Source organism: Megalobrama amblycephala, linkage group LG3, assembly GCF_018812025.1.
Source record: "Megalobrama amblycephala isolate DHTTF-2021 linkage group LG3, ASM1881202v1, whole genome shotgun sequence".
Taxonomy (NCBI): Eukaryota; Metazoa; Chordata; class Actinopteri; order Cypriniformes; family Xenocyprididae; genus Megalobrama; species Megalobrama amblycephala.
Window position 1 is genome coordinate 47,240,650 of NC_063046.1, and position 21,040 is coordinate 47,261,689.

Genomic DNA, 21,040 nt, shown 5'->3' on the forward strand with positions numbered 1-21,040 from the left:
TATTTGTAAATATCCATTATTATGACCCGTCTCTTTCTTTTGGTCAAAATCATTTTTTTTTACAGCCTGTGGTCAAAACTGTCGTCTCCTGATCAGTAGGGGGCGCCCATACACACCCGTCTGTGTTTATCACGCTTACTCGGCTCCTCCTGCTTAACATACTAAAGATGGCCGAGGTTGACAACGATGGGGAGAAAACAGACAAAGATGATTTGCAAACGTTAAAGGTTTGAACTGACCATTTCATTTCCTCCTCTCTTTTCGTGAGCTCAAACAAATAGGCATCACCGCATTAGGATGATGTTGTCGATGATGTATAATGTACACATGGCTGCTGCACCGCCTGTCACTATAACAACTGATACACTGCACTGAAACAATATTGAACGAGCAGGGTAAAAGACAAGCAGCATCTGCATCTTTTTGATTAAACTCTCTGTAGTGTCGACGGACGTGTCGTGTAATGCTTGTTTGACCCATCATTCACCTCTGTTTGCAAGGAGACCCTTATTGTAATACTGTAAAACCATATTAAACTAATTTGAGTCCTTGTGGAATGTAAGAAGCTACCTGAACCCTTTTAGTCGTTTTAAGATAACTCTCTTTTACTATGATCTCTTTTTTTAATGACAAATACTATTATGCCACAGTTTTTCATAACTGCAGTTAATATGTTGATAGGAGCAGTATGTACTATAATAATGTTTGTAAAAACATTCCATGAATGCAAAAGCAGATCTTCTGACAAACTCACTCACCCACCTATTGCGTAAAATGAATGCAATGCAAGTGAGTGGTGACTGGGGCTTTCAAAGTCCTGCTTTTGTCTTTCACAGGGAGACTACTTTATTTTTGGCTGAATTATTCCTTTAATGCATGAAAACTCTTTGAGTTCTTGAGGAATTTCAAATGCGCAGTTGTTTAATAATAGCACATTTCTCTCACAGGAGCTGGTAGATGATCTGTACTCCTTCAGGGACCGTTACTTTGAGACACACAGTGTTGACGATGCTGGTGGGAAACAGAATGATGTTGCTCAAGAGATGGAAAAGACACTTGAGAGGCTGGAGGAAAAGGAAGGTGGGCATTAGGTCTTCGTTTTCTACAAATGTTTCTTGTAAAAAAGTCTTAATGTTTAATAATTTTTTTTGTCAGAATAAATTTTTTTTTCTGCTAAAAAATATAGCAAAATCTTTCATTATTGACTCTTGGGGAAGTTAAAATGTTTTATAATGTTTATTATTATTAATATGCCCTGCCCTCTCTTTCAACAGACTTGTACAAACACAGCGCCCAGTTCTTGCTGCTACGGGGTCGCTGTCTGAACATTGCTTCGGGATTCAGTCAGACTGCAGAGGAGTGTCTGTCCCGGGCTGTTAAACTGGAACCGGGTTTGGTGGAAGGCTGGAACACACTGGGAGAGCAGTACTGGAAAAAAGGAGACCTGACGGCGGCCAAGACCTGCTTCACAGGTGCACTACAGCAGGTAAGTATTATTATAGCAAAAAAACAATGGGTCTCTTTCATTAAAGCTGTATTCGGACAGGATTAGTTTCCCCGGAGGACGTCAGAGAAATTTGTGTTTCGCAGGCGTACTTTGTGATTTTAATCCCATCCGAATCTGCCAAGTTTGTGTTTTTCTCACACAACCTCAGTATAAATTCCAGGGTCGATCACCTTCTCTCTTTCGGCAAACTTAACGGTTCTCTGAGAAATGTAATCCTATCTGAATGCTAATGTCTGTTATTGCTGATGTTGTATTATCCTAACGCTTTTACTCATGTTTTTTGACCTACCTGAGCTACCATTTGCACACCAATCTTTCGCATACTTTCATTTCATTTATTAAGGAAGTATTCAAGTATTTAAGGAAAAAATAAAATTAATAAATAGAGCCAAATCGTGGAAACGGCTAAGATTGTCTATTTTAATATCAGTGTCATGTAAGAGTAAGATACTTGTCTAGATTTTTCTGCTCACTTATGCAAGTTTATTATAAACAGCCACTTCTATAAACTCATCTCAAGTTTACTTAATAGACATTTACGTCATATGTGATGTGTATGAATGTTTTGACCAACAAATCATGATTCACTAAACTTTTGTACTAAAATTTTTTCTAAATTTAAAAATGTAGGAACAAATGAAACCATATGTATGCATAAATCACATACTCTAGATTGCCTTATAATTGTGTTATAATGAAATTTTATACATAAATATACAGTGAAAGAGGAAGAAAAGCTGCATTATAGCTTGAGTTGCTAGCTGGTGCCGCCATTTGTAACTTGAATGTGTGAGGTTTCTGTTTCATCTGCTTCCAGTTTTTTTAAGCTGTGCAGTAATGCTGCTTGAGATTGCAAACTGCTATTTGTTATCATATTACTTTAATATATTATTGTAATCATAAACACACTGTTTGTAGCGCAGATATTTTTACCGTTGGCGTTGACTGCATTTTGTTATACTTTTAGCTATTTACCTATAACGGCTAATGAATCATAATCTTGCACATTTATATAAAATAGCTTACTTCCGCATTACAAAATAAAGTAGATATAACAGCACAGATCTACATATGTTCAGCTGGCTAATGAGAGGTCTGTAAAAAAGGGACAACCTGTCACTCACATGAGATCGACCAATAGCAAACCACAATCCATCCAACGATCCAATCAATTCCCGATAGACAAAATCAAGTCTCTTCCTACATTTTTTTTTTTCTTTTTCGAGAAACCATTTCACTAGGATATACGTTACAATAGGATAAAAAAGACTATCACAACTTTTGTTTCATAAGGATTTTAAAAACGCACGTGTTGTGAATTAAGCTTAATTTTCCGTGGCAAGTTCACCTGTATTTATAAATATGAAGTAATCCATGCAGTTTTAGTGAATGAGACCCAATGTCTTTTATGATATCTGCCTCTTTTGATATGGTACTGCTCATGAAGTGCACAGATTAACCCTTGGTGTCTTGTCTTCATTCAGAGTAGGAACAAAGTGTCTCTGAGAAGCCTGTCTATGGTGCTGCGACAGCTGCCACCAGAAGGGGACACACAGGAGCAGAGCAAGCGCATTGTGGAGAGTGTGGAGATGGCCAGGCAGGCTGTGCAACTCGACGTCACTGATGGGACTTCGTGGTGTGAGTGAATTACTCTGATGATGTAGAAAAGGACACATTAGGTGCATTCCTTTCGACCTTAAATGCCATGCGAGGTTGACTTCACAGGGTATTCTGCAGTCTTAAATGAGATTCCAGTCCAAATGGAGTAAACATTTTCAGTTGGAAGGGCACTGCGAAAGGTATAGGGAATAAGGGAACGTCGATACATCACTACAAAGGAAGGGGAGAGGGAAATTTGCACAGTGCTACAGCATTTAAAGGGTAATATGGTATAATGGTAAAAATCCATCCACTCCTTTCTTTTTAAAGGTGCCCTAGAATTAAAAATTGAATTTATCTTGGCATAGTTAAATAACAAGAGTTCAGTACATGGAAATGACATACAGTGAGTCTCAAACACTGTTGTTTCCTCCTTCTTATATAAATCTCATTTGTTTAAAAGACCGCCGAAGAACAGGCGAATCTCAACATAACACCGACTGTTACGTAACAGTCGGGGTGTACGCCCCCAATATTTGCATATGCCAGCTCATGTTCAAGTATTAGACAAGGGCAGGCCTCTGGATGTGCACAGCTGAATCATCAGACTAGGTAAGCAAGCAAGAACAACAGCGAAAAATGGCAGATGGAGCGATAATAACTGACATGATCCATGATATCATGATATTTTTAGTGATATTTGTAAATTGTCTTTCTAAATGTTTCATTAGCATGTTGCTAATGTACTGTTAAATGTGGTTAAAGTTACCATCGTTTATTACTGTATTCACGGAGACAAGACTGTCATTATTTTCATTTTTTTAAACACTTGCAGTCTGTATAATTCATAAACACATCTTCATTCTTTATAAATCTCTCCAACAGTGTGTAATGTTAGCTTTAGCCACGGAGCACTATCAAACTCATTCAGAATCAATGTAAACATCCAAATAAACACTGTACTTACACGATTAGACATGCTGCGTGACGAACACTTTGTAAAGAACAATTTTGAGGGTTATATTAGCTGTGTGAACTTTGTTTATGCTGTTAAAGGCAAGCGCGAGCTCCGTGGGCGGGGAGCGTGAGCATTTAAAGGGGCCGCAGCCTAAATCGGCTCATATTTAATGATGCCCCAAAATAGGCAGTTAAAAAAATTAATAAAAAAAATCGATGGGGTATTTTGAGCCGAAACTTCACACACACATTCAGGGGACACCTTAGACTTATATTACATCTTTTAAAAAGACGTTCTACGGCGCCTTTTAAAATCCCCATAATCATAAACAGTCTCTCAAAACACGTGGCTCCAGATTTCCCTCTACTCTTACGTAAGAGTAGGGAAACCCCACCCATGACTGGTGACGATCTGCCCTATTATCATAGATACCGCCCTGAGTGAGCCGCAGCAGTCCGTCTGTTCTGTTTTCTCGCCGTAGCAGCTGAAGGTATAATGTGCGCACCAAAAAACATTACAAATCTTCTGTTAATGGATGTACCAATGAACATAAGAGTCTCCATAGACTCTCTGCATCCGAGTCACTGAGGAAACCGTGATTGAATTTAATTTAGCATCTCTGAATACAGACCTATTATAATGTTAGTATACCGAGAAAAATTGGAATAAATGAATCTTATATTGTTTTGCTTTGACCCAACAGATATTTTAGGGAACGCATATATCTCCATGTTTTTCACCAGTGGACAGAACCCACAGCTCTCTCAACAGGCCCTCAGTGCCTATGCACAGGCTGTGAGTATCTGTCTCATGTATCACTTAACCATTAATATGACGGTTGACATCATCTTAACTTTTGATTTTTATCTATCCATATTTACAGGAGAAAATTGACAAAGCATCCTCCATGAATCCTGACCTCCACTTCAACAGAGCTACGGTAACAATTCTTTCATTTGCTTTGACACTTGCTTTTCAAACACAGGTATGCACCAGCTAATGTGTCACAGTAAAAGATTATTCAATGCTCATTTTTATTATCATTACTTCATTTCCTGCATTCTGCTCTTCTCTGGCTTTCTCAGTCAACCTATTGGCTGATGGAAGACTGTTAATAAAATTTGGGTACCAGACAAAACGCTGATTTTGGGTACCAGTCAAGCCTAGGAAACCAACATGTCCTTTCTGTCACCAGTTGTTCCAGTATGAGGAGATGTACAGTTCAGCTCTGGATGGATACAGCCGTGCTGCAGCCCTAGACCCTGGCTGGGAAGATGCACAGGAGAGGGAAAAACAGCTACTGAAATACCTAGACCAGATTACAATGTTACTAGAGACCAAGGTGAGAGAAATACACTGGCGCAGAGTGGGTGTTTTCAATTCATTTCTATGGGACCTGAACTATTGTGGGATTGACAACGGATCAGAACAATTTTTGAGAGCATCCAAGAACTTCAGAAAGGTCCAACTTTAAGCAAATGTCAAGTGAAAAATGGCAGGTCACAGCCAATCGCTATCAGGTGCAGGTCTGTCATGAGTGTTTCAAAATCTGAGAATTGTACTGGAGTTTCTTTTGAATTCAGTGTGTACATAATATTATTTACATGCGTTGCACTTGTTACATGCAGTTATGATGCTTTGTGAATTAAATCGCTGGGTTTACAAAAGTTAATTAAATTGACACTATATATTTACTTTAAACTGTAAAAAAAAAAAGAAAAAAAAAAAAAAAAACTGAGCCATTGTAGTGTTTTGAGTGGCACTAAGCAGAGTTTTGCCAGTGCAGTGTACACACACCCTTATGGATGAATCATTATTTAGTTCAGTTGATGCCATAAAAGCTCATCAAAAAGGTTGTTTGGTTGTTAATTTGGGTTGTTTCCAGCAGATGGCAGTGGAGTACAGTCAAACAATATTCCAGACTTCCATAAGCAATCACAATAACCTCACTCTCTCTGTGTTTCAGGGAAAAGTAAAAGCGCGGCGTCTTCGTAACATGCTCTCGTCCCTCAGTACCTCCTCCTTGGGCCCGTGCTCTTCCCCTCAGTTCCGGTCCCCCTCAGGCCGCGTGGGAACCCTTGAACCCCGCAGCTTATCGGCCCTCACTCATGGCCACAACGGTGGGGTGGCAGCACTGGGAAAAGTTGTCTTCAGCCTGGCCTCAGAGGGCCGTATGGCCTTGTGAGTTTGAATGCCTCTGCTACCCCCTGTACATTTAATGAATATTTAATAAATATTTCTCAATATGTATGCATGCATCTATATTAGCAGTCAGATACTGGATATAGTTAAAGGGTTAGTTCACCCAAAAAATGAAAATTCTGTCATTTATTACTCACCCTCATGCCATTCCACACCAGTAAGACCTTCATTAATCTTCAGAACGCAAATTAAGATATTTTAGTTGAAATCCGATGGCTCCGTGAGGCCTCCATAGGAAGCAATGACATTTCTTCTCTCAAGATCCATAAAGGTACTAAAAACATATTTAACATGATTCAACATCAGTGTGTTGAATCATGATTCAGATCGCGTGTCAAACTGCCAACGGCTGAAATCACGTAACTTTGGCGATCCGAACAGCAGATTCGACACTACTGATACATCTGTGCTCCAATGCTTCCTGAAGCATTGTTTTGAAATCGGCCATCACTAAATAAGTCGTTATTTTGTTTTTTTGGCGTTCCAAAAATATTCTCGTCGCTTTATAATATTCATATTGAACCACTGTACTCACATGAACTGATTTAAATATGTTTTTAGTACCTTTATGGATCTTGAGAGAGGAAGTGTCATTGCTCCCTATGGAGGCCTCACGGAGCCATTGGATTTCAACTAAAATATCTTAATTTGCGTTCCGAAGATTAACGAAGGTCTTACGGGTGTGGACGGCATGAGGGTGAGTAATAAATGACAGATTTTTCATTTTTGGGTGAACTAACCCTTTAAAAGTGCAGTAAGCAATTTATGAGAAACACTGTTGATATTTGAAGTCAACCCAAACAAACACACCCCTCCTTTCATTGCTCCACCTCCAAAATGCACAAACATGCAATGCAAGAGTGGATGCCTCTTCACCTCATGCTCTCTCTCTCCTCTCCCATCATGTGTGGACACGCTCCCTAGTGCTGATTGACTACAAGAGTGTTGTGTTGCTCAGTCCAATCCACTTTCAACAGCACTTCTCAGAAATCGCTTGCTGCACCTTTAAATGTTTGTTTTTAGCATTGTGTTTTACTTTTTAAATGGTTTCCTGTTGTTGTCTTGCAGCACATTTGGCATGGTGGACAGTGATGAGACCTGTTGTCTAGTCATGGTATACAATACAGCAGACAGCTGGGGTGTTTTAATAGGAGATACTGTAGTCATTCCCGAACCACAGGTTAAACGGCACAGCGTAACACATAAAGATAAGGTTTGTGTACGAAACCAAGGGTTTATATCTCCACACTTACGCTACCGATCAAAGTTTGGGGTCTGTAAAAATGTTAAATGTTTTTGACATCTCTTATGATCACCATGATGGTTTTAAATTCCAATTTTAATTTCAATATATTTTAAAATATTCCTGTGATAGCAAAGCTGAATTTTCAGCATCATTACTCTAGTGTCACGTAGTCCTTCAGAAATCATTAATTTTTTATGATTCTTTAATAAATAGAAAGTTCAACAGCATTTATTTGAAGTAGAAACCTTTTGTAACATTGTTTTTAATGTCACTTTTGATCAATTTAATGTGCACTTGCTGAATAAAAGTATTAATTTCTTTGAAAAATTTTTTTTTTACTAATCCCAAACTTTTGAACATTAGTGTATAGATTTACAAAATTCAGCTAATTTAACCCTCTGGTGCTCCTTGCGTGTTTTTATTTTATTTTATTTTTTATAATTATTATTATTTCAATGAAATGAATACTATGTTTTTATTATTAAAATGTGTATTTTTAGGTTATTTTATGTTACTAAATTATTACTTTACTGTTATTTTATTACATGTTGACCACTTGTTGAGCTTAGACCTGAAAATTAAATTTCCAACTTAAAACTGTCAAAATGCTTTTTTGAAGAATGCACCTAGCAGATTATTGCTGAAAAAGTAAAAAAAAAAAAAAGTGTTATACAAGTTGTTTTTGCTCAATATTTTTTTATATAAAATATATTTTCAAAAACATGTTTTACTCTAAAACTGAGAGAAAATCAAAGCCATTAATCTATGTTTTTCCAAATTTGAGGCTGACACCTAAATAAAAAAGAGCTTTGGGCTTTTGGGCGCAGTACCAAATGCTTCCACTAGCCAAAATTAGTTTCCCATTCATTTCCAATGCTGTCATTTTTGTACAAGTGTGACTATTAGGACCATTTGGTCCATGATTTGTTTTTGTTGTTCACATAGCAAGTTTCCTAACATTCCGATGAAGTTAAAAGTTCTAAAATACCAAAACAAAATATTTTTATGTCAGAAATGACCAAAGTGCACTAGAGGGTTAAACAAGTTTGCAGCCATTATTAGTGGCCACAGGTGTGATAACCCAATTGTAAGTGCTTTGTTTTTGCATGATGATAGGTGTAATAAATACTGATGTCTTTGTAATACGTTTCTTCTTTGCTTCTTCCTATACAGTCATATGACTTCCGAAGTATACGTGTGGACTCTCCCTTGCTCCTCATAGTCAATGGGAAAAGACAGGTGATGAAAAGCCAAAGTGCAGCCTTTGTTACTTACAAACCACAGAGTGAATGAAAACCCAGAGAAAGGATTTACAGTGAGAACATTGAGAGCAATGAGGCTAGTGTTTTTTCCTTTTGTATATATTTTGTTCTGTTCCTGTTTGTGAGTACAGGAAAACTCTTTGTACATATTTTCCAAATCATTTCCCTTTTTAATTTTCCTCTTGGTTGTTGATGGGTATCATTGTTAAGATTGTTCTGTGGTCTGTTTCATATTTGGGTTGTGAAAATAAAAATAAAAAACCCCAGAAGTGTACTCAAGTCTTACTGATTGTGTCAAGTCTTACAGATAAGCCTAATTTACATAGGGGTTTTCACATATATTTTAATTGACTTCTTTTTTTGAATAAAGTCATTACATCAGCAGAAACATGTTGGGAGTAACTGAAGCAACAGCTTTATCAATAAATAACACATTTGAAAGAACATGAAAAACTAAAGAGAAACAACCATACTTGGCAGTCAGAACTGAAATCGAAAAGATCAAAAAGACTGATACGGCTAATGCATCCAGGTAAAACTCATGTCCATCTCAGTTTTTCTTGATGAAAGAGTGGGTTCTGTCTTGGGTGGGTGTGCTGAACTGGAAGAAAGTTTTAGTATTGTCTGGTCCCAATGAGAAAAACCTGTCAACTTCCGGTCCCAGGAATGAAGGACTGCTATGGGGAGAGCGCTGTTTGACCAACCCTGATGACAATAATTGCAAAAGACATTTTGTATGCTATGCTTTACAACACTCGATCGCATTTGAACAGTTTAATTCTCAATGGGATTAAGATCACTTTACCTGATTTGAATGCAATAGAAATAGACTCATGCAGTGTAAATGTAGACAACTGCTATAATTCATTTAATATATTATTCTTGTTTCTACTTTCCGTTTTTCCCCCTAACCTGTAGGGAAAGTAGGGGGTGTGGGAACTTTCTCTTCCATTCCCAGAGTGTGCATACGAAGTGAGTCGAGAAGTCTCTGCAGCTTCTGATACTGCCTGTTGCGTTCATTCAGTCGCTCCAAAACCTCATTGTACTTCAGCTTGTATTCCTCCAGCACCTAGAGAATGTAAAAGTTGGAAATGGACATTCATGGCTGTTAACAGATGTTTCAATGAATTCAGAATTCAGAACTGAATTTGAGTTTCTTGCCATCTCAAACTTTACTATTTGAGCTAAAGGTACTTGCTTCAATGACTGAAACCACAAACCAGTTTTTTAGGGTGCGGATGACTTGTGATATTGATGATATTCTTTTCATTTTAATATATTTTAAAATGTAACTTGTTCCTGTGATGGCAAAGCTGAATTTTCAGCATCATTACCCTAGTCTTCACATGATTCTTCAGAAATCTTATCAATGTTGAAAACAGTTATGCTGCTTAACATTTTTTCCCCCAAAAGAACAGCATTTATTTGAAATACATATTTTTATAACAATATAAAAGTCTTTAATGTCACTTTTGTTCAATTTAATGAAATTAATTAATGAGTCACTTTTTTGAAGAAGAAGAAGAAGAAGAAGAAGAAGAACCATAAATATGTTTTATATGGTTTACATTTTTGGTAGCAGTTTCATCACTTCATAGTTTTAATAACATTTCTATTATTTAGAATTGTGGAAGGCTGTTCTTTTGACTGGTGCTGTAAATAAACAGCGAGTATTGGCATTGGTTTGATGGCATGATCATGTTTGAGACCTTTTTCATTGATGCGATCTCCCCTCTTAATGCATTTAACTCCAGCTCTCTGCTCTGGTTCTGCTGGGTCATAAACTTCTCCATCTGAAGCACTTGTCCCCCAGCTCTGGACAAATTATACTCCATCAGCAACCTTTCCTGGTTTACCTGAAGATAACCACAAATAATAGTGAAAAGTATGGATGTTTCATCAATCCCAGCCTCCTCTGTTTCTGTATGTGAGATTGCAACCATGCAGACATCAAACCTGGTATGTCCAAAAGACAAGTGCGTTATGACTGATTTCCAAAACCGTTTCAGGCTGTAGTCCGACCAAAACCATAGCCTTGTATTGCTCTGATGGTGCCAACTCTGTTCGCAGCACGTCCAGTTTGCCTGAAAGCATGGTGGAGCACACGGGGCAGCTGGAAGGTGCGCGGCTGAACGCTTCCGAGCCGTGGTGATCACAGAAGACGTGAGAGCAGGCCGTGACCCACGCGAAGCCACTCAGCTTTGCCCGGCATTTATGCGAATTACACTGCAAGGTGTATTTAGATGCCGACATGGCGGTTCTTATAGAAGAAAACAGACAACAACAGTTAAATGTAATGGTTATGTATGTAGGAGGCTTTTATGATTAAGCTAACGAACAATGACAAAGATTATGCGTGCGCTTTACGTAACGTTATAAGATAATAGCAAAGAGCGGGAAAAATATTCCCCTCTCACATCTCTGTTAGGATACTAAAACGTTAAATAATGCTGTTATAAAATGTATATCGCTCTTCACAAATATGTAGATTCATAAGCTCATAATAGTTACCGAGAATTTGCAACTGTGTTGTTGTTGTTGTTCATTTTTTACAGTCAGTCACCGGTACTGTAGGCCGTCGCGCGGAGCGGCGCAATTGGCCTCATCTGATTGGCTGCTGACTGAGCTAACGCAAATAATTACAAATGAGCCATTATGATGCACTTTTTTTTCCTCAGGGTAAACAGACTCTAAGTAATGTCATAAATAATGTTTACTTAATCAGAATAATTGACGTTCATTGGTCAAATATGTTGCATTTACCAAAAAATCTAGTGGAAACAGGAAATTTCATCTTTTATGCTCAACCAAACTGTACTTACTTGGATTGAAATACAGCCAGAAAGGCAAGATTGTGAAATATTATTACAATTTTAAATATATAGCCTATACTTTAATATATTATCCTGTGATGGCAAAGCTGACTTTTCAACAGCATTACAATACAAATACTGTAACATTTCATATTATTATCAATGTTGAACAGTTGTGCTGTAATATTTTCCCCCCTATATTTTTGATATTTATTTTTGCTATGAGCAAACACATTTGAATTGGTATTTCGTTGCAAATCAGCCAGCTGGTATACACCCAACCAAGCACATTTCCCCTGCACAATTCAGCCAAATTTACAGTATAAAGTCTTTACTATTATCTTTTTATTTATATTTATTTATTTACTTATGATTATTATACTTTTTTAACAATTTTCTCATCTGGCATATTTTTATTAGCAGTAGCCTAGCATTTTCTCAATAATAGACTTAGCTTTTATATTTTCTTTCTAGGTAACCTGATAAAAGTTGCAGTCTTTATTTATTTACCTACCTTTTTGTGAATCAGAACATTTGAATTGTCACCTATAGCCTATTTAAATTTCCCATAAATCAAGTAGGCCTATGTTGCACTTAGGAAACAGGAAATTTCATCTTTTATGCTCACCAAAACTGTACTTATTTGAATTAAAATACGGCCAGAAAGGTAATATTGCGAAATATTATTACAATTTTAAAGAGATAGCACACTTTAATATATTTTAAAATAGGCCTATAATTTGTTCCTGTGATGGCAAAGCTGAATTTTCAACAGCATTACAATACAAATACTCAAGTAACATTTCATAGCCTATTATTATTAATGTTAAACAGTTGTGCTGCTTAATATTTCTCACAGACACAGCATTTCTCCATTCTTGGCATTTTCTATTCCCCCCCCCCCCCCCCTATATTTTTGTTATTTATTTTTGCTATGAGCAAACACATTTGAATTGAAAAAAATCAATGTGTGTAAACTTATAGGCAGGACTGAATAAATGTTTATGTAAGTCAGTGTTCTGCTGAATTGAATAAATGATTAAATTAGACGAGAAATTTTCTTAATTTTAGTTGCACAGTTAAGCAAATCAAAATCTTATTTTTTTTAAATGGCCAAATCGTTGCAAATCAGCCTAGCTGGTACACCCAACCAAGCACATTTCCCCTACACAATTCAGCCAAATTTACAGTAGCCTATAAATTTAAATATAGCCTACAATATAAGTTTATTGATTTTTTTTTCTTAAATAGCCTATGTTGTTAATTTTAAATAGGCTATAGGTCCAATGCGCGCACAGATAGCCTACTTTTATGGTTAGTGGACAGCTTGGCCTTGTATGAGATACGGTGCAGGTCGGGTGCTTGTTTTTGATACATCTAATTAAAAATGGCTTTTCACTTCATCCCTCCTCCACGTGGTGTATGGGAATAGAGGCGGGGGTGAAAGGGGGGTATTGTGCGGAGCGGCAATGGATCCTGGGGGTGAGGAGAGAGAAAGAGATGCCCACTCAACTGTGTCCAGGTCGCCATTGTTGGAAATTCCCTTCCCATTCAATGCATTTTAAATAGAGCTCCGAATATTCGGACGCACCGACAAAGTGAGCGAGCCGCAGGGGGTCTTTACTCCAGTAGCCCGTGCAGTTATAGTCTATAAGCCGCTTGACGCATCTCATCCCATCCCCTTCCTCATCATCTCCCTCAAGTCTTTAATATTATCTTTTTTATTTAGATTTATTTGTTTATGATTATTATTAGGCTACACATTTTTTAACAACCTTCTCATCTGGCATATTTTTACATTAACCCACAGTACCATAAACAGCCTATCACTTTCTCAATAATATAGCCTATTTTATTTAGGTAGCCTGATAAAAGTTACAATCTTTATTTATTTATGTATTTATTTATGTACCTTTTTGAGAATCAGAACATTTGCAAAGTCACCTAACCTATTTAAATTTCCCATAAATCTTAGTAGACCATACCAATACAAAAGGTCTCATTGCTAAATGAAGTGCAGTCATTAAGTTGTTTAAAACAGACAGATGATGTAAGACCACTGAGGGGTATTAACTTGTTTTTTTCATAAATTACAAGTGTCTATGTAGATATTAAACGTCAGGAAATTTCGTATTGACGCATATTGATAAAACTCAGCTGTCTAAATTACTAGAGAGCTGCTTTAGCATTAAGAGAAACGCAAAAGAGGGAGAAAGAAAGAAAAAGAGACGGTGTTCCGCACCATTGAAATGCAAATGTAAGAACAAGGAGAGATTGTATTTTTGTGTGAGTGTGTGTGTGTGTGTCTTTGGAGAGGAGGGGAGGGGGTCCGCAGAGTGGACAAGTTTGAGAAAGAAGGGACTTGTTGAGGAAAACAGCCACACACGCACTCGCCAGTTCACACAGCAACAGCGGACGACGTCACGGTCCGCTTCAGCAGTCCACGCGAAGTTTAAGGTTTTTTTTTTTTTTTTTTTTTTTAATCTAACTCTTTTAACAGATGTCGGTGCTGTTTTAACGCGTCCTGCAAGGTGGATTATTGGCGAACAAGGGGGTTCGGTTTTTATTTATTCACAACCAGTCTTCCCATACCTTACAACTTGTTGGTTGATGCCCTTAACTCTCACCGTCTGCTCGTGAATCATGTCACGCCGGAAACAGAAACGGCCCCAACAGCTTGTTAACGCGGACCCCGGGGGCACGCGCTTGATGCTGCAAGGTGAGGAAATCATTCCTTTGTTAATTATTTGTTACCCTAGACTAATTGATAGTTATGTTTAATGTTTAAAAACTATGGGTTAATAAAAAGGTTTTTGCTGAACAATTTTACATAGAGCACCTGTTATCCGAATAATATTTTATATATAAGTTTTATTCATTGCTTAAAATGGGCTCTACTATCACCTGAAGTGTTATGATACAGGTTAAAATGCACTAGAGTGTTTGGCCCTCTACTCAGTGAGCCATTGTTTAAGAGCTTCAGCACACAGCTCACATTTCTACCATGACCTAACTTTTTTTTTAAAATAAGTAGGCCTAGTTTACTGACATTTCCCGCTAAAAATGTTTGCAAAATGTGTTGTATTGAAAGAAGGCTCTTAAAGACATAGCCAGGGGGCTGGTCTAAAGGTGTTCAGCCGTATGGCTGGTCATTATATTGACATGAATCACTCAGGGGCCATAACTGCTTTAGCTTTTCAGTAACGTCAATCCACCAAGAAACTTGCAGCATAGTCAGTTTGATTGCTGGGGGTCTTTTATGCATTTAGATGAGTCTCCTATTCAGTCTGAATAAGGTGCAGGCAAGGGGGAGGGGACAAAGGGGGTGTTTGGGTAAAGATTAATCTCTTCTCGCTCTATTCTGTCCTCTTCTCCCTTATTCTCTCTCTCATGTTTCCATGTGCTCCTCTTTTCTGCTCCTACCGTGTTCCCCCCTTCCCACTCCCTTGCCTCTATTCACTTTGTACCTCTGCTCAGTTGGGGGTTCCACTGTTAGAATACAGAGAGTAGAAAGAATGCACCGTTGCGTGCATGCATGGGAGGGAAAAAAAGTTAGCTAAGGAATCTTAAAGATACAGCACCTTTGTGATTTGATTTCTATAGCTTTTGGCAAGAACAGGTAATATGTTGTGAGGGGATTTTATCAGGGTTTAGCATTTCTGGGCATTTCATTAGGTCTGATTCCACAGGTCTGTGTACAGTCATTTAGGGTATCAGTATGCCACAGAGAGTTAAAATAGTTTGTCTGTCAGTCAATCCACTATTTTCCCAACCCCCTTCTAGTTCTTTTTCTCCGCTCAAGATTCTAAAAGAATTTGACCTTAGAGCTCATGAGGTTAGGTCATCTAGCCAATCAGAGCACATGGACAGTGCCCAAAACCTTTTCTATGCCCTAACCTCTGACCCTGTGTAGGGTCAGGGGGAAGGGTGAATAGAGAGATGAAAGATGTAGTTGATGGACAGAGGGTTGGGTTAAGAGGGGTTGTGGGTTGTTGTGGTGATATCTATTGTCCTTTAAAAAGCGTTGCAATAGCTGCAAGGTGGTTAGTGAGTTGTGGCAATAGTGACGACAGAAGACGTGAGCATGGTATATGAAGGTTGTGATTTAAGGGTGAAAGATCATTAAGAATGCGGAATGACAAGTGGAGAGGTATTCAGCGTTTTGTGAAAGAAAACCATTGACAAAGGAGTTGGCCTATAATATGAAGGCTTTCTCATAACTATAGAACTCAATTGTAAACAATTAATATATAAACTAAATTATAAAATAATACAACAATGATATAGCAATATAATGTTTAAAAAAACTGTAATTGTCTGAGGATAAATACTATATTTGTATAAACTTATTCTTAATTTTCTCTTTTTTCCAGACGACCAGCTTCCAGTGAAATCTCCATCCACCTCTCTTGCCTCTGAAGCTACCTCATCATCTTCCTCTTCCTCTCCTACATCCCTTCAGGACTGTCAGCCTCCTTTGGCCCCAAGACCGTCTCCAGGTGGCCTTCATGCTCCCTCGCTCCCCAACGAGAGCTCATCTCCTCCCCACTGGCCAAATCACATTGCCTCATATTCCACATCACTGCCTAATGCACATTCATCTCTCTCTCCGGACTTCCCACACCCTTCTCTGTCCTCCCAGACTCACTCTCCTCCTCCTGGCCAGCAGAAATCCACTCATATTCCATCTCATCAGCCCCTGTCCACTGTGACGTCCCCACCGATGGGTATTTCTGCAACCACCACTACCTCCTCTTCCTCCTCTTTATCATCTTCATCATCACTGGGTGCCCCACCACATCAAGGAAGCCCTAGTCCCATCCACCAAACTCCTTCGTCACCTTCAGAGCAACTTCAGGTGCCTCCGACCCTCGCTGTACTATTGGAGGAGCTTAGGGTCCTGCAGCAAAGACAGATTCACCAAATGCAGATTACAGAAGAGATCTGTAGGCAGGTGCTGCGTCTAGGTGGTATGGTCAGTGCCCAAGATGCACCTCAGGGATCTGTGGAGGGTCAACAGAGAGATACAGGCTCTAGCTCCCCACTTAATACTGTCTCTGGTGCCTCTTTAATTCCTCAAGCTCCTGCATCCAAGCCCAACCTATCTCACACTAATGGAACTAGAGCTCCTTATTCCACAACTTCATCTTCAATATCTTCCTCATCTTCCTCATCTTTAGTCACCTCTTCAGCCTCTATGCACCCTCTCTCTCTAACGCTTGGACTTCCACCTCGTTACCTCAATGAAAAGTCTCCCAACACCTCAATTAGTCATGGCAATGGTGTGAATTTCTCAACTCCTCCCTTGCCCACGGTCAGCCTCTCCCAGGACCAGCTATCTCTCAGTTCCACTATTAGTACATCAAATGGATCTTCAAGCTCCTCTTCAGGCCGTCAACAGCACATCTGCCGTTTCTGTGGGAAGGTTCTAAGCAGCGACTCTTCCCTACAGATCCATCTGAGATCCCACACCGGTGAGCGTCCGTACCAGTGTCCAGTCTGCCTCAGTCGCTTCACTACCCGCGGCAACCTCAAAGCCCACTTCCTTCGTCACCGTGAGCAAAATCCTGAGCTGTCGCTTTCGCTCTTGCCACCTGCTCTGTCCGAGCAGAGCCAATCAGGATCTGGCTCAGGGCCATCACAGAGGCGCAGAAAACGTCGAGCTGAGGATGAGGAACCTTTTGGGGTTAAGGGTAGTGTAGGTGTGCCAGACAGTTTAGCCCTGAGTTTTCTATCTGGGTCATCTCATCCATCTCCCTCCTCCCTACCATTGCCACCCAGTGTTGATCTGGCCCTGCTTTCCACCGCCCACTCTTTACTACAGCTTAACCGTGCCTCGGCTGCAGCCGCAGCCTCCGTTTCCACAAGTGTGCAGTCGTCATCTTCATCCATCACCTCCTCTGCCATGAACAGTCAATTTAAAGGTGCAAAGCAGCAGAGGTTTGATGAGAATACACCACCACACTCTACCTTACATCCTGGTTCTCCATATTCCCAGCTGGCACATCTTCCGAAGATTCTCTTCCCATCAGGTCCCTCTGCTCACCATCCTAGCCTTGCCCTTCTTCGCCCTCCTCACCTTCCCTCCCCTCACCTCCCACTTACCTTCCCTTTCTCCTCTTACCCCAAACCTCAAAACTCCTCTTCTCCATCCTCCTCTCCATCTTCATCCTCTGCCACCTCTGACACCTCCAAGCTGCAGAGACTGGCGCAGAAGTTAGAGAAGCAGCCTCTCCCAAAAAACACCAATGAAGGCCAGGTGAACTGCAATACTCAGGCTAATGACATATCCACAACCTCCAACACTAATGCTATCTCAGCTTACAGGAGGGAGATGATGGCAGCCTTAGGTCTGAACCCGAATCCCAGCAGTGAGCCGACTAGCCAAGAGCTCCAAGGGTCAACTGCCTCTTCTTTGGTCCCTAATCAGTGTGGGGTGTGCCTCCGTGTCCTCAGCTGCCCAAGGGCCTTACGTCTCCACCAGGCCACTCACTTAGGTGAACGTCCATTCCCCTGCAAACTCTGTGGCCGCTCCTTCTCCACAAAAGGAAGTCTAAGGGCTCATTTAGCCACTCACAGAGCACGTCCAGCCAATGCACGTGGCCAGAACTCATGCCCACTCTGTCAGCGCAAGTTTACCAATGCCGTAGTACTGCAGCACCACATTCGCATGCATCTGGGGGGCCAATTACCTCCAGAAGGTAACGGGGACCTGCAGTCAGAGGAAGACTCTGGTCAAATGGATGGAGTTTCCTTGCCCAAGACCCTTCAGTCTCTTCCTCTCAATATGAGCATGTCTTCCTCTGCCAGCTTACTGGAGTCTGGTGCTAGCCTAAGAAATGCTACATCAGGTGATGCAGACCAGATCATGGAGTCAGATCAAGATCCCTATGACAACACACCTGAGACTAGCCCAACCCTCACCCTGGAGAAGCAGGACCCCTCCAGAGAAAACAGCCCACCTGACAATTCCATAGCCTCAGATGAGAACCATTATGGCACAGTCCATCACAGCAAGTCTCAAGTTGACCATGGCTCTGCAGAAGAGGATGAAGACACACCTTTATCCCTCTGTACCAGGACCAACTCCCAAGACACCATATTTGATAAAAAATGGCACAATGGGCCTTCGCATCACACGGTGATCAGTGGGCCAAATCCTAGTTTAAGCTCTGAAGCTCTCAATCTGTCTCCTGCCCTAACTCCACCCTCCAGCCCAGGGTTGTCCACTGAGTCAAAATCAGACCAAAGCAGTGAGCAGACAACACTTCACGTGAATGGAATTGACCATGTTCTTGAACCCAATGATGGTGACTCTCACTCAGCCACAGAGAATGCTTCTTTGCACTCTAAAATTCCTGACAGAGCCGTAGAGCAGAAGCTAAAAGCTGAGGATGCACAAGAATCCAAAATGGAGGAGTCTGCAGAAGAGGATCAAAGGAAAGAGAGAGAAAAGACCGAAATGACATCATCAGAGACTCCTGTGCCCCTTCCACAACCGCAGCGCTCTGAGAAACCTTACAGCTGCACAGAGTGTGGAAAAGAGTATGCTAGCCGCAGTGGATTGAAGGTACAGAGATTAATGTGTATTTTAAAAAGATGGATTATGTTAGATGACATTTTATCCATTAAATACTTATGAACTTCTTGTGATATTGTTTATGTGAGAAACAAGACTTCTAATTGTTGTGTGTTTCAACAGGGGCATATGAAAATCCACAGCGGGAGTATGAATCAGTTGGCCAGTACTGCATCCTCACAGTCCTCTGAGGGAAAAGTCATGGAGCGTACAGAGGAGTCAACCCATCGAAAACTGAGAGGAGAGGATGCTAAAAACTTGTCAGAGGAGAGTACAGATAAACTGTCCTTGACTGAGCATCCGGTGTCTGACAGAGATAACAGAACTGAAGACACTGCTTAAAAGAATGTGATTAGTTAGGTTTTAGCACTATTCTTGTTTACTGATTTCTATGACAACTTTTTTCAAATTTGTGGTTAGGAGTAGTTTTTAATTGTTTGATATTGTAGAATGGTAGTGAATCAGTCCATATGTAATAGTAGTGCCTTTTCATGAAGACAATTAAATCATATTGATAAAGACTTCGTAAGTCTTTCGACTTCAAATATCAGGATGCACCGAAATTGGATCTTGAAAATAGTATTTGTGTATAACAAATGACAAGCAAATTAATTATGTGTCTAAGTGCAATTTCAGAAATCAATTTGGAATTCCAGGATATACATACAAATACTTTTAAAACATTAAAAAAACGTGCAAACTCGAGGAAAAAAGGGACTGACCTGATGTGTGAGATGAGAGAGGATGTGGGATCATACCAAATCCGATGTGCAGCTGAATGTAAATATCCTTTTTGTTTTATGTACCCTGTTTTTATCTTCTTTCATGCTGCTGTTCTTTGTAGGTGTTTCTCTAAATAGCTGCACTATATCTGTGACTGCTGAAACTCTTATTGACAAGGGAGGTTTATAATAACAATGATGGAATAGAAATGCTGAGAGTCATATTTTTTTCTGCCCAATCAATGCCTGTTCTTCAACCTTCTTGATGTAGTGGTTTGTAAGTATTGAGGTTTTTTTAATTTTATTTTATTTTGATTACGAAAAACAGCAAATCAGATCAGTTTTCACAGTGCTGTAGATGAGAAAAAGCGGCTCAAAATTTGCAAACATTTATGCATTATTTTCTGTTATCTTGAAGGTTGTTGGCCCTGTTGAACACTGTTTTGTAAATTTATTGGATGTAATGTGGTCCTAACTTGTCAAAGAGAGAAATAAAATCAGAATGAATGTTTCACAATTAGTTTTTACTTTTTTCTGTTATTTTAATTGCATTGAACAAAATTTCCACTTGTAAAGCTATTTTCAGCATCCTGTGAGGCATCTTTTTGTTTTTGTTCCATTAGGTTCTATATTCCTGAGCAATTGTCTTCATCCCCCCCCCCCTTTTCTGAAAAGTCTGTTTCTTTTAATATGTTTAGTTCCCCAGTTTGATGGTGTGCATGTTGATGGCTGTATGTGTGTATGCTGTGTGTGTGTGTTTGTTTGTTCACACACACACACACACACACACATACACATACACATATACTTGTGTAATGTGATTGAGTGTGCAGCTGTACAGACTTCACTCCCTCCCCTCAAACACCCTCTCGCTTTCTGTGTCATGCTCTCTTTCATATGCTCGCTCTTTCATTTTCTCTTTCATTCTTTGCCTCTTTCACTCTCTTTCGATCCCCCCCCCTCCCTGTGTAATGCGGCTGACACACAGGAAGCTCTAATCCTCGCACAATGTCCCCCCTCATCCCCCTGAGCGTCTCTGCGCGGGATGAAGGGGAGGTGGAGACCGACCCGGCCAGCTGTCCCTAAAATGGCTCCTAATCCTGCCTCTGCCAGGCCCTTGAAACCATGACAACCTGTAACCAAGGAGAGAAA

General features: G+C 39.8%; 3 protein-coding genes across 5 annotated transcripts; 2 read left to right on the plus strand and 1 right to left on the minus strand.

Moving 5' to 3' along the window:
- Positions 1-71: 71 nt before the first annotated feature.
- Positions 72-9,048, plus strand: ttc5 (tetratricopeptide repeat domain 5). The gene is made up of 10 exons (XM_048185738.1): positions 72-227; positions 948-1,080; positions 1,275-1,486; positions 2,992-3,145; positions 4,768-4,859; positions 4,948-5,004; positions 5,260-5,406; positions 6,031-6,245; positions 7,335-7,479; positions 8,686-9,048. The coding sequence occupies exons 1-10, from the start codon at positions 168-170 to the stop codon at positions 8,803-8,805; spliced, it is 1,335 nt and encodes a 444-aa protein (XP_048041695.1). The 5' UTR covers positions 72-167; the 3' UTR covers positions 8,806-9,048.
- A 47-nt stretch (positions 9,049-9,095) lies between these two features.
- Positions 9,096-14,247, minus strand: LOC125265491 (E3 ubiquitin-protein ligase CCNB1IP1). 3 transcript variants are annotated; one of them, XM_048185739.1, is made up of 5 exons: positions 14,180-14,247; positions 10,731-11,034; positions 10,484-10,630; positions 9,687-9,843; positions 9,096-9,479 (listed from the first exon to the last, which is right to left on the minus strand). In XM_048185739.1, exons 1-5 carry the CDS (start codon positions 14,230-14,232, stop codon positions 9,325-9,327), a joined length of 816 nt encoding a protein of 271 aa, XP_048041696.1. In that variant the 5' UTR covers positions 14,233-14,247; the 3' UTR covers positions 9,096-9,324. The 3 variants fall into 3 exon arrangements, with proteins under 3 accessions (XP_048041696.1, XP_048041698.1, XP_048041697.1); XM_048185741.1 differs by having other exon boundaries at positions 14,185-14,206; XM_048185740.1 differs by lacking the exon at positions 14,180-14,247 and adding an exon at positions 11,286-11,443.
- si:ch211-212k18.5 (sal-like protein 4) lies at positions 14,066-20,408 on the plus strand. The gene is made up of 3 exons (XM_048185737.1): positions 14,066-14,306; positions 15,961-19,157; positions 19,290-20,408. Exons 1-3 carry the CDS (start codon positions 14,231-14,233, stop codon positions 19,506-19,508), a joined length of 3,492 nt encoding a protein of 1,163 aa, XP_048041694.1. The 5' UTR covers positions 14,066-14,230; the 3' UTR covers positions 19,509-20,408.
- Positions 20,409-21,040: the final 632 nt, after the last annotated feature.

What these genes read in the sequence shown, in the direction of transcription:
- ttc5 (XM_048185738.1), top strand. Translation starts at nt 168, where the DNA reads ATGGCCGAGGTTGACAACGATGGGGAGAAAACAGACAAAGATGATTTG. An exon ending in TCAGAGGGCCGTATGGCCTT is followed by an intron (nt 6,246 to 7,334) that starts GTGAGTTTGAAT and finishes GTTGTCTTGCAG; the next exon opens with CACATTTGGCATGGTGGACA. An exon ending in GCGTAACACATAAAGATAAG is followed by an intron (nt 7,480 to 8,685) that starts GTTTGTGTACGA and finishes CTTCCTATACAG; the next exon opens with TCATATGACTTCCGAAGTAT.
- si:ch211-212k18.5 (XM_048185737.1), top strand. Translation starts at nt 14,231, where the DNA reads ATGTCACGCCGGAAACAGAAACGGCCCCAACAGCTTGTTAACGCGGAC. An exon ending in CACGCGCTTGATGCTGCAAG is followed by an intron (nt 14,307 to 15,960) that starts GTGAGGAAATCA and finishes TCTTTTTTCCAG; the next exon opens with ACGACCAGCTTCCAGTGAAA. An exon ending in CTAGCCGCAGTGGATTGAAG is followed by an intron (nt 19,158 to 19,289) that starts GTACAGAGATTA and finishes GTGTTTCAACAG; the next exon opens with GGGCATATGAAAATCCACAG.
- LOC125265491 (XM_048185739.1), bottom strand. Translation starts at nt 14,232, where the DNA reads ATGATTCACGAGCAGACGGTGAGAGTTAAGGGCATCAACCAACAAGTT. An exon ending in ATCAACCAACAAGTTGTAAG is followed by an intron (nt 11,035 to 14,179) that starts GTATGGGAAGAC and finishes TTCTTCTATAAG; the next exon opens with AACCGCCATGTCGGCATCTA. An exon ending in ACCCCCTACTTTCCCTACAG is followed by an intron (nt 9,480 to 9,686) that starts GTTAGGGGGAAA and finishes TATTGTCATCAG; the next exon opens with GGTTGGTCAAACAGCGCTCT.